This window comes from Myotis myotis, unplaced genomic scaffold (assembly GCF_014108235.1).
Source record: "Myotis myotis isolate mMyoMyo1 unplaced genomic scaffold, mMyoMyo1.p scaffold_m19_p_4, whole genome shotgun sequence".
Lineage (NCBI taxonomy): Eukaryota > Metazoa > Chordata > Mammalia > Chiroptera > Vespertilionidae > Myotis > Myotis myotis.
In genome coordinates, this window is record NW_023416346.1 from 126,782,777 (window position 1) to 126,807,253 (window position 24,477).

General features: G+C 40.5%; 2 protein-coding genes across 17 annotated transcripts in view; one reads left to right on the forward strand and one right to left on the reverse strand.

Annotated features, from left to right (window-relative positions):
- GPM6B (glycoprotein M6B) overlaps positions 1-9,005 on the forward strand; it is a 144,314-nt gene extending 135,309 nt beyond the window's left edge. For 3 of the 5 annotated variants that reach the window (XM_036305313.1, XM_036305309.1, XM_036305312.1), the window contains 3 exons: positions 2,150-2,223; positions 3,570-3,635; positions 6,922-9,005. In XM_036305313.1, coding sequence (XP_036161206.1) covers positions 2,150-2,223; positions 3,570-3,635; positions 6,922-7,071 — 290 coding nt within the window. In that variant the 3' untranslated portion in view covers positions 7,072-9,005. Of the gene's footprint in view, positions 1-2,149; positions 2,224-3,569; positions 3,636-5,167; positions 6,528-6,921 lie in introns of those variants that run through there. The other 2 variants (XM_036305311.1, XM_036305314.1) reach the window with 1 other exon arrangement.
- A 5,163-nt stretch (positions 9,006-14,168) lies between these two features.
- OFD1 (OFD1 centriole and centriolar satellite protein) overlaps positions 14,169-24,477 on the reverse strand; it is a 36,479-nt gene continuing 26,170 nt past the window's right edge. For 8 of the 12 annotated variants that reach the window (XM_036306170.1, XM_036306177.1, XM_036306176.1 and 5 more), the window contains 7 exons: positions 23,914-24,040; positions 22,225-22,331; positions 21,142-21,255; positions 16,529-16,680; positions 15,690-15,845; positions 14,584-14,651; positions 14,169-14,304 (listed from right to left, as the gene is read on the reverse strand). In XM_036306170.1, coding sequence (XP_036162063.1) covers positions 14,262-14,304; positions 14,584-14,651; positions 15,690-15,845; positions 16,529-16,680; positions 21,142-21,255; positions 22,225-22,331; positions 23,914-24,040 — 767 coding nt within the window. In that variant the 3' untranslated portion in view covers positions 14,169-14,261. Of the gene's footprint in view, positions 14,305-14,583; positions 14,652-15,195; positions 15,371-15,689; positions 15,846-16,528; positions 16,681-21,141; positions 21,256-22,224; positions 22,332-23,913; positions 24,041-24,477 lie in introns of those variants that run through there. The other 4 variants (XR_004967033.1, XM_036306168.1, XM_036306172.1 and 1 more) reach the window with 4 other exon arrangements.

The window sequence follows — 24,477 nt, forward strand, 5'->3', positions numbered from 1 at the left end:
ATGCTCTCATGTGTAAGTCTGCACCTTCATTATTAAATGGGCCTCTTTTTAATCATCATGATCTCTTTCATACCTTTTCTGTTAGAATGGAAAGATCGTTAGGGTCTTAGTTTATAAAGGGTGCCATTTAAAATTTTGTTATATTTTCAAGAAAGTAGCAAACATTTTTTAATAATGAGAAGCTAATTCATAATGCAATTGAATAAAAAAGATGATGTCCACTATAAAAAGTTTACGTATTTTCAATATTCCAGTTTTGTATCATCTTTCCATCCAAAACATTGCATGCCCTGTATAATCCAATTAATTTGTATGTCCGACTCTTCAAAGCAGGTCTTTTTAAAAATGACCAATTGCTTCAACTTCATCTATACTGAAAAACACAACATAAAATCCAAAAATATTTTAAAGCCATGAGAACATATTCTGTAACAGCTGGCAGCTGGAAACAGGTTCAAACATGTTTTCAAATGAATGGGATCATCCCAATAGGCAGCTACGGTTGGTTCATTTTGACAAGCCACAGAAGGGGCCATTGCTGTGCCTGTCAATTAATTTGAGACTTGATTTCCCTGCTGAGTGAGAGAAGGCAACATCCCCTATGTACGGAGTTTAATTAGTGTTTCTAGCCAGGATGGCAGAAATCTGTTCTTGGCAGAAACTAGGGGAAAACAGCTTTTCATTAGAACCGAAGAGGAAGTAACTGTTCTTTCAGAGTTTTTTTTTTTTTTTTTTTTTTCTTTCAGAGTTTTGAGAGAGAGAGAGAGATGACTAGCATTTCATTTTTGTTGCTTGTTTTTCCCGTGTGACTTATCCTTAGCCTCTTACCTTATGATATAATAGGAAATTTGTTTTAAATTGCCCATCAGCCTAATAATCTTTTCTCATAAAGACCAAGGCTCAACCACACTTCTTTTCGATGGATTGAAAACAGAGCCTAAAAAACAGAGCCTAAAGTTGATTTTAAAGTATTTGTAAATCAATGTCTAAATGTATTGGTAATCATCTTTTTAATCTGTATTTTAAATCGCCGGTTCCACTGACAATTTAGAGACTCGTCATTTCCCATTCTTCTGAAGCATGAAGACTTATTCTTGGCCCACAGCAAGGATGGAGGAAATCAGGAATGTTTTAAAATCCTCCTTCCTTACCTCCTGGGGAAGTGTAAATTGAGCTGAGTTCAATATGTAAGCATGCACCTGCTCATTAATGGCAAAAAGAGCAGCAGCCCCCAATGCACAATGTTGCTGCAGGGAGGAGTCCAGGTTACAGTGAGAAAGACCACAGACCGTGCTGGCCACACTCTGTGATGAAGGTCAGTGTTTTCAATCCCAAAGTATTTCCAAAACATTTGTAAAACACAATAAAAATGGCCCAGCCGGTATGGCTCAGTGCTTGAGAATCAACCTATGAAACGAGGAAGTCGCTGTTCCATTCCAGGTCAGGGCACATGCCCGGGGTTGCAGGCTGGATCCCCACTAGGGGGCGTGCAAGAGGCAGCCAATCAATGCTTCTCTCTCATCATTGATGTTTCTATCTCTCTCTCCCTTCCTCTCTCTGAAATAATTTTTTTTTTAAAAAAATTATGAATATAAAAGCAAAGACATACAAAATACAAGTCCAAATTATTTAACAAAAACAAATTACTCTGTCAAACTGCCATGAAACTTTCTGAGCACAGACTCTCAATTTCACAACTTATCTCATGGCAAACCACTAACAAAGAGACTGAGTAACAAGGCCACAGACCAAGGAATCATGAGGAAATGAACTTGACCTCAGCATGATGAAATGCTTTATGGGGCGGGGGGTCCTCCTGGAGCTGCTCAACTATGATTCATAGATACACAGGAGGGGAAAAAATCATTTTTTACAGATATCAGCTCCGCTAAACAAAGCATGATTTGTAGAAAAAATAGTATCAGGTTAAGTCTCTTACAGACTAGTTGACTTTACTCATGCCCTATAGTCCAAATGGGACTTAATTATTCCGAAAGGCTGTTTTGCAGAGGGCAAGTGTGTTCATTGTTGATGACGAATATGACCTACAACTGCACTGTAATTGGCTTCCAAAGTGGTGAGGATGGGAGAGCATGAAGCATTGTAGTTTGCCCTAACACCTAACTCTCTATTGGGTCTCACTTCACAGGTATCATTCCTTGGAATGCTTTCCCAGGAAAAATATGCGGCTCTGCCCTAGAGAACATCTGCAACACCAACGAGGTAAACCACTCTCCTGTCAAAGGCTCACAGATGATCACAACAAAACAGAGTCCATTCTCCTGGGGAGCAAAATCAGGAGGGATGGCTCAAATGCTGTCAAGGAAAGACCTTTTTGCAGGCTTTTAAAGAGTGAACTGTATGTAATCAGTACTCAACCACTTTTGACCTAAAAGATGGCCCTTTCATTCAGTGAGGATCGTAGCAATCAGAAAGCTTTCTCTTTCTGCAACAATTTGTAAGTGACCCCAATCCTGATTTTTGAAAGTATAAAGAGACTCTTTTCTTTCACCTTCAGACAGTTTTTCAAATTAGAACATGTCACAGGACAAGTGTAAATTAATTTTCAGGGGAAAGTGTCCCCTGTATTTGTATGTAAGTCAAAATTTTATAAATCAAGTTACAGTCAGTCACTTATATTGCCAGAGTGATTGCTGTTATTTCTAGGGCACCCTTAATTAGCACTAAATCTTAACATTCTTTGCTTTAAAACCTCTGGCCCTAGAATATTCTTCAGGCATTGGTTTATAAAACTCTTAAATGCACCAGTAGAAGCTTGCATGTATAAGAGAACCCTAATGTGCTTTTAGAAAGCAATCAGTTACTGAAATAATGAGCCCCTGCCGACCTGGCTGGTCAGTGTGTATATCCATAGTGTGGAATGGCTCAAGGCAGGGAATCCCAACCTTGGCTGCACATTGCAGTCATTGAGCAGCATTGTAATATACTGATGGCTGAGCCCCAGCCTCCAGATCAGTGGTTCTCAAACTTGGCTGCACATTAGAATCACCTGGGAATCTTTTTAAAATCCTGATTTCTGGGCCTCATCCTCCAGAAATTCTGTTTCTTTGTTATTAATGTTGTGGCCCTACCCCTAACAGAGTGACAACACATCCTACAGGAGGCGGAAAGCTACAGGAGAGGGCAGGGAACAATTTGTTATGGGGTGAGACTCTAGGGGCCTTGGTTGGCAAACTGCAGCTCACGAGCCACATGTGGCTCTTTGGGCCCTTCAGTGTGGCTCTTCCTAAGCCTTAGGAGTACCCTAATTAAGTTAATAACAATGTACCCACCTATATAGTTTAAGTTTAAAAAATGTGGCTCTCAAAAGAAATTTCAATCGTTGTACTGTTGATATTTGGCTCTGTTGACTAATGAGTTTGCCGACCACTGCTCTAGGGCATCAGAAAGTTTAAACACCCGCCAGGTGATTCCAACTGGGCTGGACTGGAACACACACTTATACGCAGCCTTGCGTAAACACTTAAAGATGATGCAGCATGTTGGAACGGGAGTAGGCCATTTCATTACACACGAAATGCTCATGTTGGTGCCCTCTTCTTTCCTAGTTCTACATGTCCTATCACCTGTTCATTGTGGCCTGTGCTGGAGCTGGTGCCACCGTCATTGCCCTGGTGAGTAAGGGCCTGAGGATTGGCCTGTTCTAGCTCCCCCTCCCAGCAGTCTCTATAATGACAGGTTTCCCTTCCAGGAAACACTTCTAGGACTCAAGGTGGGTTAAACTTCACCTGTGTAAACCTATCGCATGTCTAGATCGCAGGGTGTACTAGTTGGCTGTACTGGCACTGATTGTAGGTAATGTAAATTGGATTCTGTGGAAAGAAAGGGGACCAATACCTGGAACACCTGTTAACTAGGACGGGAACATTGCAATGTGGCTTATTCAGCCCTTACTTTCATGACTTCAATCATGGATAAATGGTCATGTGAGGAAATGTGCATATATACATACACACTTGTACCGTTGATCTTGTGCACAGAAGTTATGCTTAATAAAGTTTTCTCAACACCGAATTAACCAACACAGAGCCATTGCTCCTTGGGGGAATACAGGATTAGGTTTCTGCGAGCCTCTGGTCACAACAGTTTTGTCAAACCAATGGAACACAGAAGCCTGCTTTGTGTGATTCTATTCAAAGACATGATTTACTAACACTGAACTCCCGGCCAACAGCACTATGCCTCGTACCCAAATGAAGCTCAGTCAGTACATGTATCCTCTTCAGAAGGCACCTCACAACCTTCTTGCACTTAAAACCACTACACAGCACCTGGAACAGGGAACATTTAGAGTGAAACCACAAGAATGCAAAAAACATGGCACTAAACAGATTGACAAAAAGGACACTTGTGCTCAGACAGAGGTGGAACAAAAAGGCAGTGTCACCTCGGTTGACCTCCACTAGGAGACGAGACTTTCACCACTCTGCACATGTCCATGAATACCATGGAAGTGCTGTGAGTGCTAATGTGGGGGCCACAAAGACATTTTAGTATGTAGGCACACTCGAAAATATAGAATCTGTGAATAATGAGGATCAACTGTATAAACACAAACAGGTGTGTGTATGTATGTATGTGCACTGATGTGTATTTTGGGATGGCTTGGTTTGTGATTTCAAGAAATCTAAGATTGGTGAAGCAAAAGGGGGACATCTCATCAGCTCAGAAATGAGTCATTCCCAGGTTTTCCATCCCTGAAGTCATCCCTTCCCATGACAGCCCATGAAAAGAAAGCACCTGTTCACTCAGAGTGTGACCCATTTTCTGGGCTGCTGCCAGCTCTCTGGGCTTAACAGGCAGGAGAGGACCATTGCTCCTGAGTAGGCAGTTTTGGAAAGATGATGGGAAATGGAGCATTTAGCTTCATCGGATGCTACTGACCCAGAACTGTATCTTGTCATTCTTTAAACGCGTCCTAGTCTTTTTAGTAAACATACCATGGGCCAAGCTGAAGACTGATGCGGTGTATGTGCAATGAGAAAAGGTTTGCGTGCGCTAGATGTGAGAATCGCCTGTGGCGGTTACAAATGGGAAAAAGAAACACCGTAGGCTGAGTTGGCACCCCACCCCACCCAAGTTTAGAAGTGTGGCACTGGCCCTCACTGCCTATATCTTACTGTCCTGTTTTGTTCTCTTCCACCAGCTGATCTACATGATGGCTACTACATATAACTATGCGGTTTTGAAGTTTAAGAGTCGGGAAGATTGCTGCACTAAATTCTAAGTTGCATGAGGCCCATAAGGAGCGTTAGAGAGCTGTACGATGTAGCATGAACATCACTGACACCCAGACTAAAGCAGAGTCTAGGCTTCTGCAGTTTCGCACCAGTAATTTGTAAATAGCTTTAGTCAACTCATTCTGCGTGGAAGGTTAATAAGATGACTTACCGTACGTGAATTACAAAATTATGAGATCTGGCTATTTCCACATTTTGAAAAGGATTCAGTTATTTACTGACATTGCTCAGCACCCATTAAAAATTAATTTTCTTCAACTTAAACTTTAAACAACATCTCTAAGTGAAGTATTAAAACTCTGAAACACCTGCATTTTCCGTTATTTTTACTGGCTTGATAACCAAGTTCAATGGCAAAAATGAACACAGTGCCGAAGATGAAATGAAAGAAAACTGTCTTAGTCTGGATTTTGTTTTGTCAGACTCCTTCTGAAAAATATTTTATAAATATATTTTAAATTTCATTAAAATTTTTTTATGATTGCATGGTTCACTACCAAATAAATGCCCCTCAAGTAAGGTGAGAATCTGAAGTAAAATAAAGGCCACCCATTTGTTTTCTCTGAAAAAAGGATTTATGTGAGTTTATTTTTTTTTTAACATAACACAATCCTTCTTTTCAGAGCCCACAAAATTGATAACCCTAAGTTGTCGGTAAGTAGTAACTGATTCCTTAAAGCCAGTTCTCAAACTGCACATGAGTTTTTAATTTTTTTATTTTAGAGAGAGGAAGGGACAAAGAAATAGAAGACATCAATGATGAGAGAGAAGCAGATTGGTTGCCTCCTGCACACCCCCTTTATTGAGGATCAAGCCCACAACCCAGGCATGTGCCCTTGACTGGGAACCAAACCGTGACCTCCTGGTTCATGGGTCGATGCTCAACCACTGAGCCACACCAACCAGGCACTCGAAAGATTTTAATGGGAAGAGGAATTGTTCCTGGATCTGAAGGTCTCAAGTATGTTGAGAAGGAAATATAAGGAACTTGAGATGTAGATTTTGCAGGAAAGATGAGGAAAATAAATGGGAAAAAGGGTTGACCACATCAACTGTAAAGAATGCCAATATGGATTTTTACATTTTTGAAATGAAATAATGGCAGTTACAAAATGGAAAATGTAGTTTTACTACTAAAAAAATTGTTAACAGAGACTGCATGCTTTGCTTATAGTTCTTAAGTTTGGTTTTGACATTCACTTAATTTTCCCATGTTAAATATGTAGCTCTTTATTACTTACTAAAAATAAACGTTGTTCAGACTTTTAGGCCTTTTGGGTAATTGATTTTTGTCCAATAGCAAAGATCTTTGCACCGCACTTATTTAAAAATAACCACATTTCTGAACTTCTGTATCAGTTTTTAAAATTATTCTCAAAATGGTAAAAAGCACCCTCTATGTGTTCTATTTTTGCTTTTTCTTAATTAACTTTGACCATTTTTTTCAAGTGCATTATGTCGGGATACTAACTTTTCTTCTGCCTTTTAATATTGACTCTACTAGAACATGCTCTCAGTATCTGATGCCTCTGTTTGCAGAATGAGTATTAATATGAAATAACCCTCTCCCTTTCTTACAGTAAAGTCCGTCTAATCTACCTAGCAGCTTGCTTTGCCTCTGACATGCTCACTAGCCATCATGCTCACCCTTCTTTTCCAGATCCACTTCCTCATGATACTGTCTTCTAACTGGGCTTACTTAAAGGATGCCAGCAAAATGCAGGCTTACCAGGATATCAAAGCAAAGGAAGAACAGGAACTGCAAGATATCCAGTCCCGGTCAAAAGAACAACTCAATTCTTATACATAAACGTTTGCCAGAGTGCTTCCGCCGACACATTGACAGCTGTGACAAATCATCAGGCAGCTGCTCTGCAGTACAGATGTGTTTCCCACCAAACAAACTCACATAGAACTACAAACACTTCACTGTCTATCTCAAGCTGCTGGGATGTATTTCTAGAAAAACCCTCCAGTAGGTAAACCTTTTCCTTTAGAACAGATACAGGAGGTTTCATGTTAGCCATTTTAAAAGGCAACACTTTTTGACAAAATGATTGTTCATCTTTTTGAAATTTGTGGCATGTTCACATTTATTGCTAGAGCAATCCTACCAAGATAGGAATTGAGAATATGGCATAGTCCTTGATAGGGACCCATGATGTGCCAGCACCAAGGGAAGGGACCATAAATTCATGTGTGCCATCTGTCCCTAAACAGATGTACCTAATAGGGAATAAAATGGAATTGGTGTGAAGTTCCATTTCTGACAGCCAACATTTATTAAACAGTGGCTTCATCAAAGATAATGTAATTCTTACAATTGATTAGGACACTATTAACTTTATGATCCAATCAGAAATCTTTTTTCAATAATGCTAAAATGTGCTACTATAATTCTGCTATAACTACCATTAAAGAAGCTGAATTCTGACTCCTTGACAAGCTTTCTGGAATCAATTTTCTAAAAGACTTCATTGTAATAAAATGACCCACTTGTCATCATTCTTCTTGGGAAATAAATGTCAGCTCAGCCTTAATGAGTATTTGCTGTAAATTTCTAAGAACTTGCATCACAACGGGAGATCCAAAATACTTCATAGAATTTTTTTCCACAAACATTTTTTTTAAATTAAGAAGTGTTACCTTATTAAAATGACCACCATTCTAAACCATTTTTATGTGGTCTGAAAAGTGAGTTTACAGTTTCATACCAACTATCTAAAACCTAATTGCAAATAGACCACAGACCTCCTACTTTTATAGACTTGAATACTTAAGTAATTTAAATTAGGGTATTTATTTCACTTTTTCTTATCTAAATCTTAGTTTCCTGGAATAATCAAAGTTCCATGTTCAGCAAAACAACAACTGCTTGAGTTTAAGCCATTTTCAGAAACTTGCCTTCTAAATCATTGTGTACCAGAACATTAAGTGACTATAGGTATTGGGTATTAGTGATGGTAAACTTTGTGTTGTTCTTTATGAAATGATACATATAACTGTTGGGTGCATCCGTGCTTTTTAAAGGGGGCTGCATAATATAGGGTTAACTATGTATATTCATGTTAAGAATTAACTTGTGGTTTGGCTGTTTTCCTGGATTTTAAACATACATGTGCAGAACTGTATTGCAATGAAAGGAAGCATAACTTTATCAACATGCTATTAAAATTGAACAAGTATATTTCATTTGGATTCTTTCAGTTGTGGTTGTTAATGCCTAAACATGCCTATTTGGACCTTGACTATTTTTTTAGTGGGAGAAGCTCTCCCCCGTGTAGAACGGTTGTTCTGGACTAGCTTGGTGATGTGCTTTCTGTTGCATGGCAGACTTCGATGTTTCCTCCGGCAGTGCAGGTGCCATTAGAGTCCAGTGTTCTAGAAGCAGTGTCTAAAGCCTAATTTGACTTTTCTAATTCTGGTGGCTACTACCAAGAATGTTCGAAAGTTTTGTTCAAGTAGTCTAATATTTTTTATGTAAAGAGCATTAAATTTTGCTATGTATAAATTTTTGTAACCTAACAGTGAATCAATATTTTCTATCAGTGCCAAGGGCTTCCTGTAGTTCTATTCCAGTGTTATAATAAATATTTGTAGATAATAGTCAATACTTGTGTATGCTTATTTTAAAGATCTATTTAGGTGGAAATAGTTGTGGATGTACTAAGAAAAATGAAATAAAATTATAGCTTCATTCAGTTGCCTTTTGACATACATAAATGTTCTCTTTCTCCGTCTTCAGTATGGTGTCATTTTTAAATAGTATGCATGATCAAGATTTCACATTCGTATGAAATCCAGCTTTTAAGAGTGCTATGTTTCATTTCTGACAAATCTCTTTTAAGAAAATGACCTCACCCACTAGGGTGTATTTTACATAAAGTACCATTAACACTTTACAGTTCTTTGTGAAAAATATAGACATTTTCTGACTTAATGAAAGCAATATACCTATGGGATGAACACAAAACTTAAGGGAAAGTATAAGGAACAATCTGCATAAGGGTCCATATGTCATTGGCTATTTTACAAACCCGAGGTATAGAAATCTACTGAAAGATTTATTGGGGAATATTTAAAAAGATCTAGAGCTAACAGTGTTTTCTTTTTTTGTTAATCTTCACCCGAGGATATTTTTTCCTTTGATTTTTAGAGAGAGTAGAAGGAAGGGAGAAAGAAGGATAAACATTGATGTGAAACAGATACATATGGATTGGTTACCTCCCACACATGCACTGACCAGGGCCAGGGATTGAGCATGCAACCCAGGCATGTGCCCTTGACCATGAGTGGAACCTGTGAACTGTCAGTCCAAGGGCAACACTCTAACCACAGAGAATCACCAGCCAGGGCTAGAGCTAACAGTATTTTCTAAAGCAGCAGAGCTAAAACTGTTCCTTAAGATTTCATTTTATAATCTGTTTAAAATGACTTCTGTCAGAATGATTACACATTTGAATTTTCTCCAACTTTTCTTAGTAATAATCAGCTTTTCGCCTCCAGATAACCGCCCTTCATTCACAATCAGTAGGAGACCAAATCAGGAGCCCAATTAGTTTGCTGTTTGTCACACTATACTTCATACCTTCTGTTAATGTAGCATTTGTGTAATTATTTCTTAAGTTACATGAATCACCTAAATAAATGTTGTGTAAATCATGGCTAGATAAGATCACGTGCGGTCTCTTTATTATCAACAGTAATCATGCCACAAATGTGAAAATCTTTAGCAGATGGAGCTGTTTCCATTTATCTAGTTATACCTTGTGAAATAACTTTTAAGAGGTGAAAAGAAAGTCAAAATTTTAGGGGCCACTCATTGAAAAACCCAACAAGTGTGTGGCAGATTGTGCTCAGTGGTTAGTGTCGGCCTGCGCACCAGAGGGTCGCAGGTTCCATTCCCGGTCAAGGCTATGTACCTGGGTTGCAGGTTCAATCCCTAGCCCTGGTCAGGGTGTGTTCAGGAGGTAACCAATCCATGTCTCTCACATCAATGTTTGTTTTTTCTCTCTCTCTCCCCCTCTGTCCCTCCTTTCCACTCTCTTCTTAAAAAAAAAAAAAAAAAAGGCAATGGAAAAAATATCCTTGGATGTGGATTAACAAAACAAAAAAAAAATAGTAATCATGAAAAAGAAAAATCAGCAAGCAAAAATACTTGGTCTACTAAAAAATGAGGACCAAAATTCCACAATAAAAATTTGGGAAAAAATCCTTTTAGGGCTTTTTAATGCTATGCTAGCCATAATATTAGAACATTTAAGAGACAATCCACTTTGCTATTTACATATTTTCCTAAACAATGGCATATTTCTCTAGCTAGTGCAAGGCTAATTGTTCCCAGATGTTTGTAAAAAATTATAGATGTTGCTTAAGGTAACTTTTCAAAATAAATATTTAGGATAAGTAAAACTACCAAGTTTTGAGGAAATAAAAATGCAAATAGAAGTCAGGTTTGGAAAAGAGCATTCTTTTTCTAAACTGCTCCATTAATCTTCCTCACTGTTTTGATATTTAAACTTACTGAGCCCTGATTGGTGTGGCTGTTGATTGGAGCATCGTCCCATACACCAAAAGATCTCAGGTTCGATCCCCTGGTTGGGACTCATGCAGGAGGCAATTGATTGGTTTCTCTCTCACACGGATGTTAAATATGTATAAATATTATTGTACCCACCTGGGAAGATTTAAACAGAGACTCACTCAGGGGGTCCTGTGGAGGCAGAAGCAGGGGAGGCTGCAGGGAGTCTTGCATCTCGAAATCTGTATTCTTAGGCATTCTAGGTAATGTGCCATCTGAAATGCTACATGAGAAATGACTTACTTTTCTTTAAATGGAATCTGCCTTGAGATAGGTGACAACAGCACATTTCTGAACTACTCTCTCCCATGGGTACACTGAATGTACCACTATACATGGAAGTTTTTCTGAAAAAAATTAGCCGAGCTCTTCTTATACATGCAGCCCCATCAAGAAAATAGCCCCATCGAAACAGGCCGGAAAGTCTGAGACATGGTCTCACCCCATCCGCAGCACACCACCATACAATCAGGAGGGGACGGACCCCTGACCTCGTGGTTCTCCTGAAGAGCAAAGGATTTGCACCCCATATCTAGTGCCCCATCTTTTAAGACCCACCTGAGATGGGCTCCCAAACACCTCACTCTTAAGGCCAACTGAGCTTATGGCCATAAAGCCCACAAGAATGTAACATACAAACAGTTCTAAACCAGCTCTAGATTCACCAAGTACTGCTTTCCCTGAAACTGGTCTATTTGAATATATTAACAACTGCTGCCTGAGAGTCTGGTTTCTTTCTAATTTAGCACACATCTAGGGGCCAAGTGCCATCCTCCCTAGACACTAAAGAAGCCAAGGATGCCTCCCCCACCAGCTCCAGATCACCAGTATCTTCCAGAAAGAAGCTTATATACACATCTCTGCCTGGTGTTAGCAGCTGCCACCCAAGGGACAGGTCCCCGGATTGCCTGCCTCTGACAGCCAGAAGTGATTACATTCACAAGTCCCACGGGACTGTAGCAAACAAAGAAGCAGTTCTTACCAGGCGTAAAACCACACACCCACAGCTATACACCCAGGCCAAATGCAGAGGGAGTAGGCAAAAATATGCATCTCCCAGTTTGTCCCAGGAGTTCTACAGAAGTCCAACCCTCTGTGCAGGTGATACATTCCAAGAACCTCAGTGGATGCCTGAAACCACAGATAGTACCAAACATTATATATACTATGTTTTTTCTGTACATACATACCGAGGATAAAGCTTAATTTATAAATTAGGCACAATAGATTAACAATAATAAAGTAGAACAATTACAACACTATACCTTAATAAAAGTTATGTAAATGTCTTCAGGGTCATTATTAAGTAAAATAAGGGTGACTTAAACACATACACTGTGCTACCTCAGCAATCGATTTATAACTGAAATGGCTACTAAGTGACTGATGGGCAGGTGGCACATACAGCAAGGTGACACTGGACAAAGGGAGGATTCACATCCCAGGTAGGATGGTGTGAGATTTCATCACGCTACTCACGACATGCAATTTAAAACTTACGAATTATTTCTAGAATTTCCCATCTGATATTTTCAGACCATGGGTAACTTTGTGCCAAAAGGGAAACACTGGATAAAGGGAACTACTATACACACTTTCCCAGTCGCTGTCAGAGCCTGGCTTCCAATCAGACTGCATCTAGGTGCTGACTGTGATCATCCCCATTGGGGCACTGACAGTATAGACACCACCTCAACTACTGGACATCACCTAGAACAAAGGCGCAATCACAAAGGTTTGAAAGGCAACCACTTTGTTATAGAACTTAAGGGCCAGACAAGTATCACTGGCACAAACAAAGCAGCCCAGCTTGTATTTGTAAAAGAAAATGTTCGGCTCTAGAACTTTCCTGGAATTAACCAGACAAATCCTTCCTGTATTAGCTGGGTGGTCATCAATACTGAGTCTCATGTCCCGGGAAATGCCCTGCCAGGACTGACCAGCAGATCCTGAGTGACAGATGATTCTTTTGACATGTTTTTTTTGTGAGAGGGTTAAGGGACTGTGTAGCTAAAGGAACCCGCCTTGTTTGCCTGTCTCCTTAGGCTTTCATTGCAATAGTTTGAATTAAAATTATCTTTAGATGTTACTAGTAGGGTATTTTTGAGAAAACATGTATTTATAGTGTCTTTAAAACAAGGATGTCCTGAAGTCTAAATATAAACATTTCAGTTAAACACCCGGGGGCTTAGACTTGTTTGGAAAAGTCAAGGCAGGGTCTGCTGCCTTTGGCAAGAATCCCCTAGAGGCCTCCAACCTTTCAGAGAATCCTCCTCACAGACTTTTCAACCAAGTCCCGTGTTTCCCCACAATGCCCCAGTCCAGGCAAACCGGGATGGTTGTTCACCCTCAGAGCAGTCCTGGATGCACTTTTAGTGACCATAATGGCAGTGTCGTTAAAGAACTTTCCCCGAGATGCTCCCACAGCAAGTTGCTGGACTGAGAGCTTCAGGAGTACGAAGATGAAGAAATGGGGGCAGCAGCAAACGGGTCTCCTCTTACCTGTGTGGAAGTTATACTGTGCTGCGTTTGAGTGCACTTACCTTGATTTGGGTGAAGTGCAGTTTCTAAAGGTTATCCTGGAGAGGAGCATCTCTAGTGACTGAGCCATTCCAGGTCCTGGGATGTCTTTCACAGGAGCAGCTTCAGCACAGCCCAGGCTAGAGGCAGTGCCGGTCTCAACACCTGGGTCCTGGCTGCACAACTGGACCATCATAAGACCTTGGTCAAGTCTCTAAATTGTGCCCCATGTTCCCTAATCTGTAAAATATGGACAGTCACGGTACCTACACTTCATATGGCTGATATGAGCATTAAGTGAGTTAATACAGGTATAGGTTTAAAGTGTACCTGGCACACAGTAAGTGCCAGTAAATGTTATCTCCTCTTCTTACCATCTCAGGGTTTGGGTTCATTCTCAAGACAAAGATGTCAGAAGCAACGCCCTGTATGACAAAGATGTCAGAAGCAAAGACTGTACGATTTCGGAAGCCTAGAATGGAAAACCTGTCTTTATTTTGAGGGACAAATCAGAAGGATAGGGCTGGGGAAGACGCCCTCCAGTTTGACAGGCAGTAGCCCAACTCTGGAGAGCAGAAAACACAGAAGAAACTTCCAAAATGCAGGATTAGAATTTGACCAATACGTTTTCAAAGAAATAAAATCTAACACAAAAACGGGAAAAACCCTTAGCAGCTCATTCTAGAGTAATGAAAGGCCTAAGAATTAGGAATTCTGAAAAGAAATTAGAAAATCTCTTGACTAGATTATTTTTGGTTTATACACTAGAGTACCAAATAAAATGGTGAAAAAGAAACCACACTGAATTGCACAAACAATTTTTATTGAGAATTCTGTTTATTACAGAGAACATAGGCCTTTTATTGTTACATGAGAAAGAAGCTGGGCAACACATGTGTTTACCAAAAGTCATCTGGTTCTTCATGAGGCAGGCCTGTGAAACTAAATTAGGGAAAGACAAAAAATTTGTTAAATTCTTGTCAGTTCATTTGGGGACTTTTCTAATGTTCCTATTTCTTCCCTGTGGGGTTTCTGCCCTCACTTAATTTGTATCAGTAGCAATATCAAAACTTCAACATGCAACAGATTTGTTTTGATGTCAGTAATTTGATTAGTTCAATAATTTCTTAAAGGCAGACTACATCTGAATGGTGCCATTGCTGACAAAGCCAGCAATCTGATAATGGTTTGGGTAAGAACACAATGGTAGGGAAAGCATACCTTTCATCTTTGTCACTAGAGGGCAGCGTGTCCACTTGCGAGCCTTCTCCAACACTTCTTATTGAGCTCTGATAAAGAGGGGGAAGAATAATTTTGAAATTAGATATGTGTTAATGTATTAATTTTATTAAAGACTTCTGATATCTCTGAGAACTTTTTGAAATATAAGTTAAGAGTCCAAAAAGGTGACTTTTAGACATGAAATTTAGCAAGCTCAAACTATCCCATGTGCATTCTTAACAGCCATAGTATTCCAGACTTATGTAACATATTCATGTCTTAGATAGTACCAATGCATTCGTTATTCATTGATAGAAATTTCATTAATTTCATTCTTGTTCTGAAAATAATGAGACATCTCAACCTTGACAAATCAAGATCTGTTCAACCTTTACCCAAGCAAAAGCGATAAAATTTTGTCAAGAATGTAATACACTTAAGAGACTCGAGGCTACATTTGAACTTTGGATTTTCTCTGCTTTTACCTTTTTGTCTCCAATAGCCAGTTAATTGCCACACATCCAAAATGGAAACCATCCCCACATACCACGATATTATGAGTTTAAAAAATCAATTTGCAATGAATACTATAAAAATAAATATATTACTCACAATTCGGGTGTTTTTAAATATTTTCAGCTGAAAATTCTCACGAAAAATGATTTTAAAGTTGGCCAGGGCTTCCACTTAGGGAAAACATTTTTTTTTATAGATGCATGTGGCATATGGGGAAGATCCGTCGCTTGCATCTACAGCAGTGGTTCTCAACCTTCCTAATGCCGCGACCCTTTAATACAGTTCATGTTGTGGTGACCCCCGACCATAAAATTATTTTTGTTGCTACTTCATAACTGTAATTTTGCTACTGTTAATCACAAAAACAATATGTAATTATATATGTGTTTTCCGATGGTCATAGGCGACCCTGTGAAAGGGTCGTTCGACCCCCAAAGGGGTCGTGACCCACAGGTTGAGAACCGCTGATCTACAGACACTTATGGCATACAATGGGATAGAGAAGGCAGACTCTAATCCCAAAGTTTTCTAACAAACCACAGAAGCCCTCGCGCCCCCACCCACAAACCTCCGGTTTACAGCATCAGTACCTTATCCACCGTCTTCGGGTCTTGGTCCTCCTGGATGATTTTCATATATTTCTCCAGAGCATTTTCACCACAAGCAGATTTGTCTTTCATTTCTTCTTGAACACTCTCTTCTAATTCTTTGTCCATTTCAGTCTTCAAAGATTCTTCAATTATCCGCTGTCAAATAGATGGCCAGCAAAATAGTAAATACACACATACATTTTAAAAACACTTAAAGCTATATATAACTCTGATTCTTTACGTAAAATGTACACACCAGAAAACCATTTCCTTTTTTTTTTCATTGAAGTCATTGCTACCATCAAAGGGGGACAGACAAGTCATGTAATGAAGGATGGGGTTACTTTGCCTAAAGGGTCTTGTGCTCTAGACCAAATGAACCAGGAGTTCAAGGAACATGATACGGAAAATTAATCTATGTAAGGTCCAACAGGCATGCAAAGTGGCAGAGTAATCCATCTGTCTGGGACCAGAATCCAGACATAGAAGGGCAAAGACAATCAGGAGGGAGGAGGGCAGGGGAGCCTGAGGAAGCCACCTCCCGGGTTTCCTCTGGTCCCAGCCAGCTGACCTGGAAACCCCACTTACACAGGAAAGATCTACAGCAAAGCAGAGTACACCCCCTTTCCAGGTGTGTTTTTAGGACCAGTTGAGAATGCATGCCCACAGGCTTGCAAAACTCCCCTTCTCAGTGCACTGAAGCACATGAGAGGATCGGGATGCCTGTAGCAGGCTTTTTGAAAGTTACCCTACTGCTATGTCTTTAGGGGACACTAAAGACTCACAATAAAGGTGTACCATGCAGAAACTAACATGGAGAACTGAGCTATAACTATTACCCTTTCTTGATCCAGTTTTTCTAGTTCTCTTCGTTCCTTTTCCAAAGCTTTCTGTTCACTCTGCCTTTTTTCTTCTCTCTGCTTTTGTTCTTTCAACAGGTTCCATATTCTTTCTTCTTCACTCTCTTCTCTAACTTCTTTCTCATCTGCATCTAAAGGGGCAGAAAATAAAGAGCAGGTAGCTTCCAGCATCAGTTTTTCCAACAAATGCAGGACTGGTTTGCAGGTGCCCCTGCTCCATTCTCAGTTGACTGTGTTGGCCTGCTGATCCAACTTCACGGTCTCGCAGCCCCCAGCCCCACTCCTGGCATGGCACCTGCCTTTTACTTTACTGAGATGAACACAAGTCACCTTTATCACAAACAACTTCAACTGTCCTCCCCTCCATATCACGTTTCTTTATCCTCCTCACCCCCTTCTCCTTCCTCTGCCCTCCCCAAGCCCTGCATTTCTGTCTCCACAATTGGTTATAATCTAACTCCATTTAGGATTCTGCATTAACCATTAGTCCCTAATTTATAACTCTTCCAGACTCCCACAAAGGCGCTCAAGCCTCTCCCGCCCAGTACAAAACCAGCACTCTACCCCTTCACCCCCTAATCATCTCACCGTCATTCCCCACTTCCCCTGGGCTGATCCTTTCCTAGGGTTTCAGCTATTGGCTCTGCCCTGATCATTCCCACGGCTATTTCTCTAGTCCTGATCTCTCCCCCAGCCTCACGCCCATGTTTCTGACCAGTTCCCTGCCATCAACACACGAAAATCCCACATCAGCTTCACACCTGAAGTTACCATTCCTGTCCCTTTAATCATGCCTTTCTACACTACATTCACTCAGCCACCAGGGCTTACAGGTTCTAACTCCCCCACCTTGCTGCAATTAGAGTCCCTCTCACCATTTACCTAGATAGTTGCAGCTAAAATAACCGAGTCAGTGTGCTCTCCCTGACATTAGTCTCTGCCTTCAAGCAACCCACCTTCATCAGTGCCTGTCATTTCCTGAAGAGAAGACCTGGATTTCTATTGCTGTATCTGTTCTGGTGGAGCCCAGACCCACTGTGCTCTGGGCTCTGACAATCTGCTTTTTTCTTTCTGGACTTGCTATAGAACCCTTCTTCTGCACTGGGAACACTGCATCTTAAGCAGCAGACACACTGCTGGCTGAATCCAACTGTACCCTCCCTTGTTCTGTGCTTTGCTTTCACTCTCTCCCTAACCTGACACTCCCTTCCTCCCACCTCTCCCATAAAACCCTAGCCCTGAGCAAGCCCCCACTTAAGTGCCTCCTTCTCGGTGAGGTCCTCCTTATTTCTAAAGTGACAGTTACCTCTCCACCACAACATTCACACAGTATTTTGTACCTGCCTTGTCACAACCATGTGTATCTGTCTGTCCTACATCTATTGTTCTGGGCTTTAATTATTTGTCTATTCCCTCTAGCTCAGTGGTTCTCAACCTTGGCTGCACATTAGAATCACCTGGGGAATCTTTAAAATCCTGATTTCTGGGCCCCATCCTCCAGAAATTCGGTTTCTTTGTTATGGGGTGAGGCCACAACATTAGTAACAAAGAAACAGAATTTCTGGAGGATGAGGCCCAGAAATCAGGATTTTAAAAAGATTCCCAGGTGATTCTAATGTGCAGCCAAGGTTGAGAACCACTGCTCTAGCTCAAAGCACAAGTCCCCACGTTTCACAGGTTTAACTCAATGTCAATCCCACAGAGCATTATGCTTGCCTTTCTCCGGCTAAACTTTCCCCCCAGCAATGCTGAGAGACAAACTCACAGGTTCACCAGAGGACTTTAAAGGTTTTTGTGTTCTGCCCTGTTCCAAGTCCCTGTCAGGAATTGAGTTAGTTTTATCAACAGGACAGAGGAAACACATTCTCGGTCTCATAGTCCTGGTTATGAAATTCAAATATCAGAGGAGACAGCTGCTCATTTCCACAGACAGAAATGCAATCTCCTCCTTGCTGCTGGAAGAATGGTTACTCCTAAATGGCATCACTTTATCACATGGAATAACAACCTCAAAATAGAAACGCTGTTTGGTTGCTTGACTTTAAAAGACAAAGAAAAAAAGGACTACATCATTGCTGAGTATACAGTGATGTACTGCAAAACAAAATCTCGGTCAACAATGGACCACATATATGATGGTGGTCCCATAAGATTATAATGGAGCTGAAAAATCACTGTTGCCTAGTGGTGCAACCATCACCTCACGGTAACGTAACGCAACACATTACTCATGTGTCTGCGGAGATGCTGATGCAAACTAATCCACTGTGCTACCAGTCATATAACTACGTCTAGTACCTAATACTTGATAATGATAATAAATGGCCATGTCACTGGTTTATGTATTTACTACACTATACATTTTATCATTATTTTATAGTTTTCTCTTTCTACTGATAAAAAAAAGTTTGCTATAAAACAGCATCCCATGTTGTGCAGACAGCATTCTCATATACCTCATGTTTAATACCATGTCACTTGATGGCATCATTTTCTCTTGTGCTTGATTTAATCTTGTGTTTTGTACAGTAGCATGCTGTATAGGCTTGTAGCCAAGGGGCAATAGGCTAGACCCGTGGTTGGCAAACTAAGGCTCACGAGCCACATGCGGCTCTTTGGCCCCTTGAGTGTGGCTCTTCCTAAGCCTTAGGAGTCCCCTAATTAATTTAACACATTGTATGCGGGAAACGTATTTATACGTTTTATGTTGACTGGTAGTAGAGCGCGGGACACGTATTAATACGTTTTTTATAGACTAGCGGTAGAATGCGGGTAATGTATAAATACGTTTATTTTTATACTTTTTTATTGCTCTAAAGGGATGCTAACATGCAGATATACGAATTCCAAAGGACAAAATTTGGGTCTCTAACACATACAATGGTGAATTATGTATGTACTTCCAGGTATAATGGTAATCAATCTATTCAACTGCAAAAATGGCCCGCGCCACCTATTAGCGCGCGATAAAAACTACCCGCAAACAATGTGTTAATAACAATGTACCTACCTATATAGTTTAAGTTTAAAAAATTTGGCTCTCAAAAGAAATTTCAATCGTTGTACTGTTGATATTTGGCTCTGTTGACTAATGAGTTTGCCGACCACTGGGCTAGACCACACAACCTGGGTATACAGGAGGCTGTACCATCTAGGTTTACATAAGTGCACTCTGATCTTGGCACTACGATGAATCCCTGAAGGACACATTTCTCAGAATATATGCCAGCTGTTAAGTGGTGCATGACTGTACTTTGTAGATGCAGAGTAACATACAGAAACCTCTTTGGATGTAAGAGCAAAGAAAAGCAGCATTTCCACTGGGCACCTCAAAGAGAGCAAGTTTCAGACTTTTTCATTTCCCTTTGTACCCAGATGAGCAGGGGAAATGATGATATAAGAGAATCTTTCAATCATCAAACACACTAAGAATAATTTTAAAAGCTATTATAATTTACATTACATCTCAGAGGCAGAACACCTATCAACTCAGTTGTTTCCCTTATTGTATTATTTTTATTCCCTGTTCACCCAGGTCTCTGCCAAATGCCTATCACATCCACTCTTGGGTGGCCACTGCCACTACTGGGTACCCATCGGAGGTCCTCGGTGATGGCTGACTGTCCAACTTCCCCACTAGAAGCTCTATGAAGCAAGGGCTTTGGGTTGGCCCACTGCAGTATGCCCAGCGCCCAGGACACAGAAGGTTCTTGATCAAGTCTCGCTGAATGAGTGTTTTCCAGAATGATTTACTCTGGAATCAGCAACATCAACCCTTTCAGAGTCTCCTGCTTCTTTTAGCAATTCCTCATATCCCTGAGTATGATGACTTAAGCCAAGAAACTACTTACAAGAGGCTTTGCACACATAGGTTTTGGGCGTGACAGTCCTGCCCAAACACTGGGAGGACAAGAGGTAGTTTTACTTGAGGAATTTCCTTTCAAGCTTAAGGCTTAAACCCTTTGGTTCAAGGAGAAAAGGACCTGGCAGGAGCAAAGCTCTAGTCTCCCCCTACCGCTTTCCTCCCTGTGCATCCACACTGGTGAAGGAAGTGGGTAAGCTGGAGAAGCTAAAAGGAAAGAGAAAGTGGGCCAGACAAGTCTGACAAATACTTTTTCTCCAGTATCATCAGTTCTTCTGAAAACTGAAATATAAAGGTTTTTCTGTCCTAATTTTTAAAGACATGAAGGAAGGAAACAAATATTAACATACCAATCACACTGAAGATGTATATGGGTACTAACCACCATTTCCTTGTTACACTCTAATTTCTCAAGATGGAATGGTTTTTGCTAAAGTGTCTTAAGCAGAAAGGTAACTGCTCTGTCAGACTTTGGACAAGGAAAACATATTAAAAGCCATTGGCCCGGAAGAATAAATGAGAAGCCTTTCCTTCAGTTTTCTCCTCTTTACATGTTCAGATTGGGAGTTACTTCAGAAATGTCATTAACATTGCTAACACCCCACACTAAGACTTTGAATAATTTACGCTCACAGTAACTACTCCCACAATACATGAAATAACTTACAGGGCACAGACTGGTGTTCAGTACCCATCATACTACCTGTAGTTACCACCAAGGAAAACTTACTTGGATACTGAGAGGAGAGAGATCTGTTAGGCAGAGCGGCTGCAGCCGCGCCCAAGGAAGACATGTCACCACCAGGGTGGAGGCCATTCACTTCAAACTGCATTGACATGTCCGCTGCAACAGCAAGAGAAGGCAGTGCAGTGTAGGAGTAACTCATCGCGTAATGCTCAAGTCTCAACCAAAGCAACCAGGCCAGAACGTTCCCCACAGAATTAATCCTAAAACGTTTCAGCATAACCACTTGCCAATGTATTTGCTTCTCAAAGTGTTCTTAAAGAATTAGATTTGTTTTCAAAACTAGATTCATAGCCCAACAGGAAAGTGACAGAAGAATTCACCTGGCTTGCTGACAATTATTTGAACTCCATTTAAATAGCAAGGCGTTAACACAATTGTTAAGGTTAGCTGCAAAAAATTTCCAAGTTTTACTAAGGCCTTTCATTTAATTGTTCAAAATATACTTTGACTTGGTGATGAAGCTCAATGGCGAAATGGTAGGTTACATACAAATATAAAGTTTTCCCAGGCTGGAGAGAACCTCAGAGCTAACTGACTCTACATCCCAATTTTGTACTTAAGCAGTAGGCTCCTACAGAACACTCTAAGGCAGGGCCAGAGCCAGGACTCCAGTTTCCAGACAAGGAAGCTAATATACTTTCACCTCCATTCTTTCACTAAGAATGAGTTTTCTACATCTGAGGCAGTCGACAGAATCTGTATAACTTAAAGGAAATAACTTGGCATCTTCATAGTCCATAAAAAGAAATAAAACAAATTTAAAAATCACTTATTTTAAATCTGAAGTAATCCCAAACTTGGCAAATTAAGTGAAGGGTTCACTTATGGGATTAGCTCCAACTTTGAAATTATTCGTTATCCTGAAATTTTAAAAAAATGGAACTCAAATGTACCCTTGAAAATCTTTGATATAAAAACGAAGCAATATATCTTTGTTTTTATCACAAAATACAAATGTCATAATTTATAACTGCTTTGATTTTTATAACAATGGGTATGTTTCACCAAAACTTAAGCTTTCAACATTTTCAACTTTTAAAAACCAGTAGTTACATTTGAACTTACATTCAAAAGATGATTCTGATTCAAGTTCCTCATCATCCTTAAAAGATAGTTCGTCCACATTTGAAAATTCACTTCTGTCTTGAACTTCAGTTTGTCTTTGATAAAGACTAGGTTGGAAAAATAAAATTCATGAGTGTGAAGCTATAGTAGGGTAAAACCAAGAGCACAGGACTATGAAAAGCCTTTGTGACTCTGTAAACGGCTCTAGAATGAGCTGTGCTCAGTGAGAATGAGAGCTGCCCTGCACTGGGCACTCTCCATGCACCAGGCATCATTCCCAGCAATCAAGACATTAGCTCGGGCACTCTGCAGAACCACCTTACACTGTGAGGCAGGCACTATTGTCGACACTCTCAATGCTATTTATTTCTTCAAGAACCACAAAACATTTTTTGAAAAGAACAAATTCTATACAGAATCAACATGAGTTAGTTGAAGATGCAATACTACAAGCCCTAACTCCCACATGGGTGTCCTGTTTCTCCTCTTGGTTTTATCATGAGAGCGCAATGTAAATACATATACATTACATGCATTAGAACCATGATGGGTACATGCGCCAGTTTTCAACTCTGTACACTGGGACTGAATCGATATGCAGACAGATGTCCAGCCTAGAGAACAGAACTAAGGAATCAGAGTCTCCCTCCATAAGGATCAGGCACAGACAGGAGTCCCACATGTGACTCAATCCCAGCCTGGGTGACCCACAGCCTAGCTTCTACATACGTCTACTCCATTCTGCTTCAATAGTCAGACCCTACAACCCACTACCAATTCAGAATTTACCTCAATAGACAAATTAGAATTTTCTTTGTTTGGACTTAAATACCAAAATATTTTTTAAAGTGTTTTTATTGATTTCAGAGAGAGGAAGGGAGGAGAGAAGGACAGAAACATCAATGATGAGAGAGAATCATTGATTGGCTGCTTCCTCACGCCCCCTACCAGAGATCAAGCCCGCAACCCAGGCATGTGCTCTGACCAGGAATGGAACCGTGACCTCCTGGTTCATGGGGCAATGCTCAAGCCACACCAGCCAGGCCCAAAATATGTTTAAATGACTTTTCAATGATGCGTGAAACTACTTCAAGTTTAAAAATAAACTGATTTGCTTTTGCAGGTTTTGTATGTTGCTTTTTTATCTCTATACACCAAGTCTATTCATGGAACTATGAAGACGCTTATTGCCACCATAGTGCACACATCAGGTTTAGCAAACAAAGAGAAATTACTTATTTACTAAGAGGAATTTTCCCCAAGTTATTCAGATTCTCAAAGATCACACATCATCTTGCAATCTAACTGAAAATTCTACACTCCACGTGGTCCTGAGCGTCACTTTAAAACACCACACAAGCCCTAGCTGGTTTTGCTCAGTAGATAGAGCGTCGGCCAGCGGACTGAAGGGTTGGCCAGTGGACCAAAGGGTCCCGGGTTTGATTCTGGTCAAGGGCACATTCCCGGGTTTCAGGTTCAATCCCCAGTAGGGGGTGTGCAGGAGGCAGCCGATCAATGATTCTCTCTCATCATTGATGTTTCTATTTTTTCTCTCTCCTCCCTTCCTCGCTGAAATCAATAAAAATACATTTTTTTAAAAATAAATAAATAAAACCACCACACAAGTCAGGGCCGAGACCCCATTCAGCTAACCAGACTTGGTTGGGCCAATCAGAACATGGGACTTACTCAGCTTTCTGCTCCAGAGAGCTCGAGAGCGAATGGAAGGAGAGGCTGTGCCTAGACTCAGTTGGTGAAGTCTGGAACATTCTTTCTGGACAAGAACTGGGAAAAGCAACTTGGGATTGGCACAGACCTAAGGGGCAGAAGATATCAGGGCAAGAATAAATTACACAGAGAAAAAAAAAGCTACGTGGTTTCTAAGTTCTATTAGTTTGAAAAGAAATTCTGTTATCTATCCTTGCAAACAGTTGAGTATGATGTATAAATGACCTATAGCATTAACGATTCAAGCACCTAAATGAAATTGCAGTGATTACAATAAAATGTATAAAACTAATCAGTAGTAAGGGAAAAGCCATTGTTATTCTCTGAACACAGCTGCATGCCAAGCAAAATGCTGGAACTTGCCACTCTATCCCATTGCTTCCCACACCAATGTTGTGCCATAGGGGAGAAGCTGCTGGTAAGCAGGCAACCACAGGTGCAGTGAGGACACAACTAGAGATTTCTCAGGCCCTGGGCTTTCCGAGGCTCAGCTAAGCATGAGCTTTCTGCTCCTTCCTGCTGTCT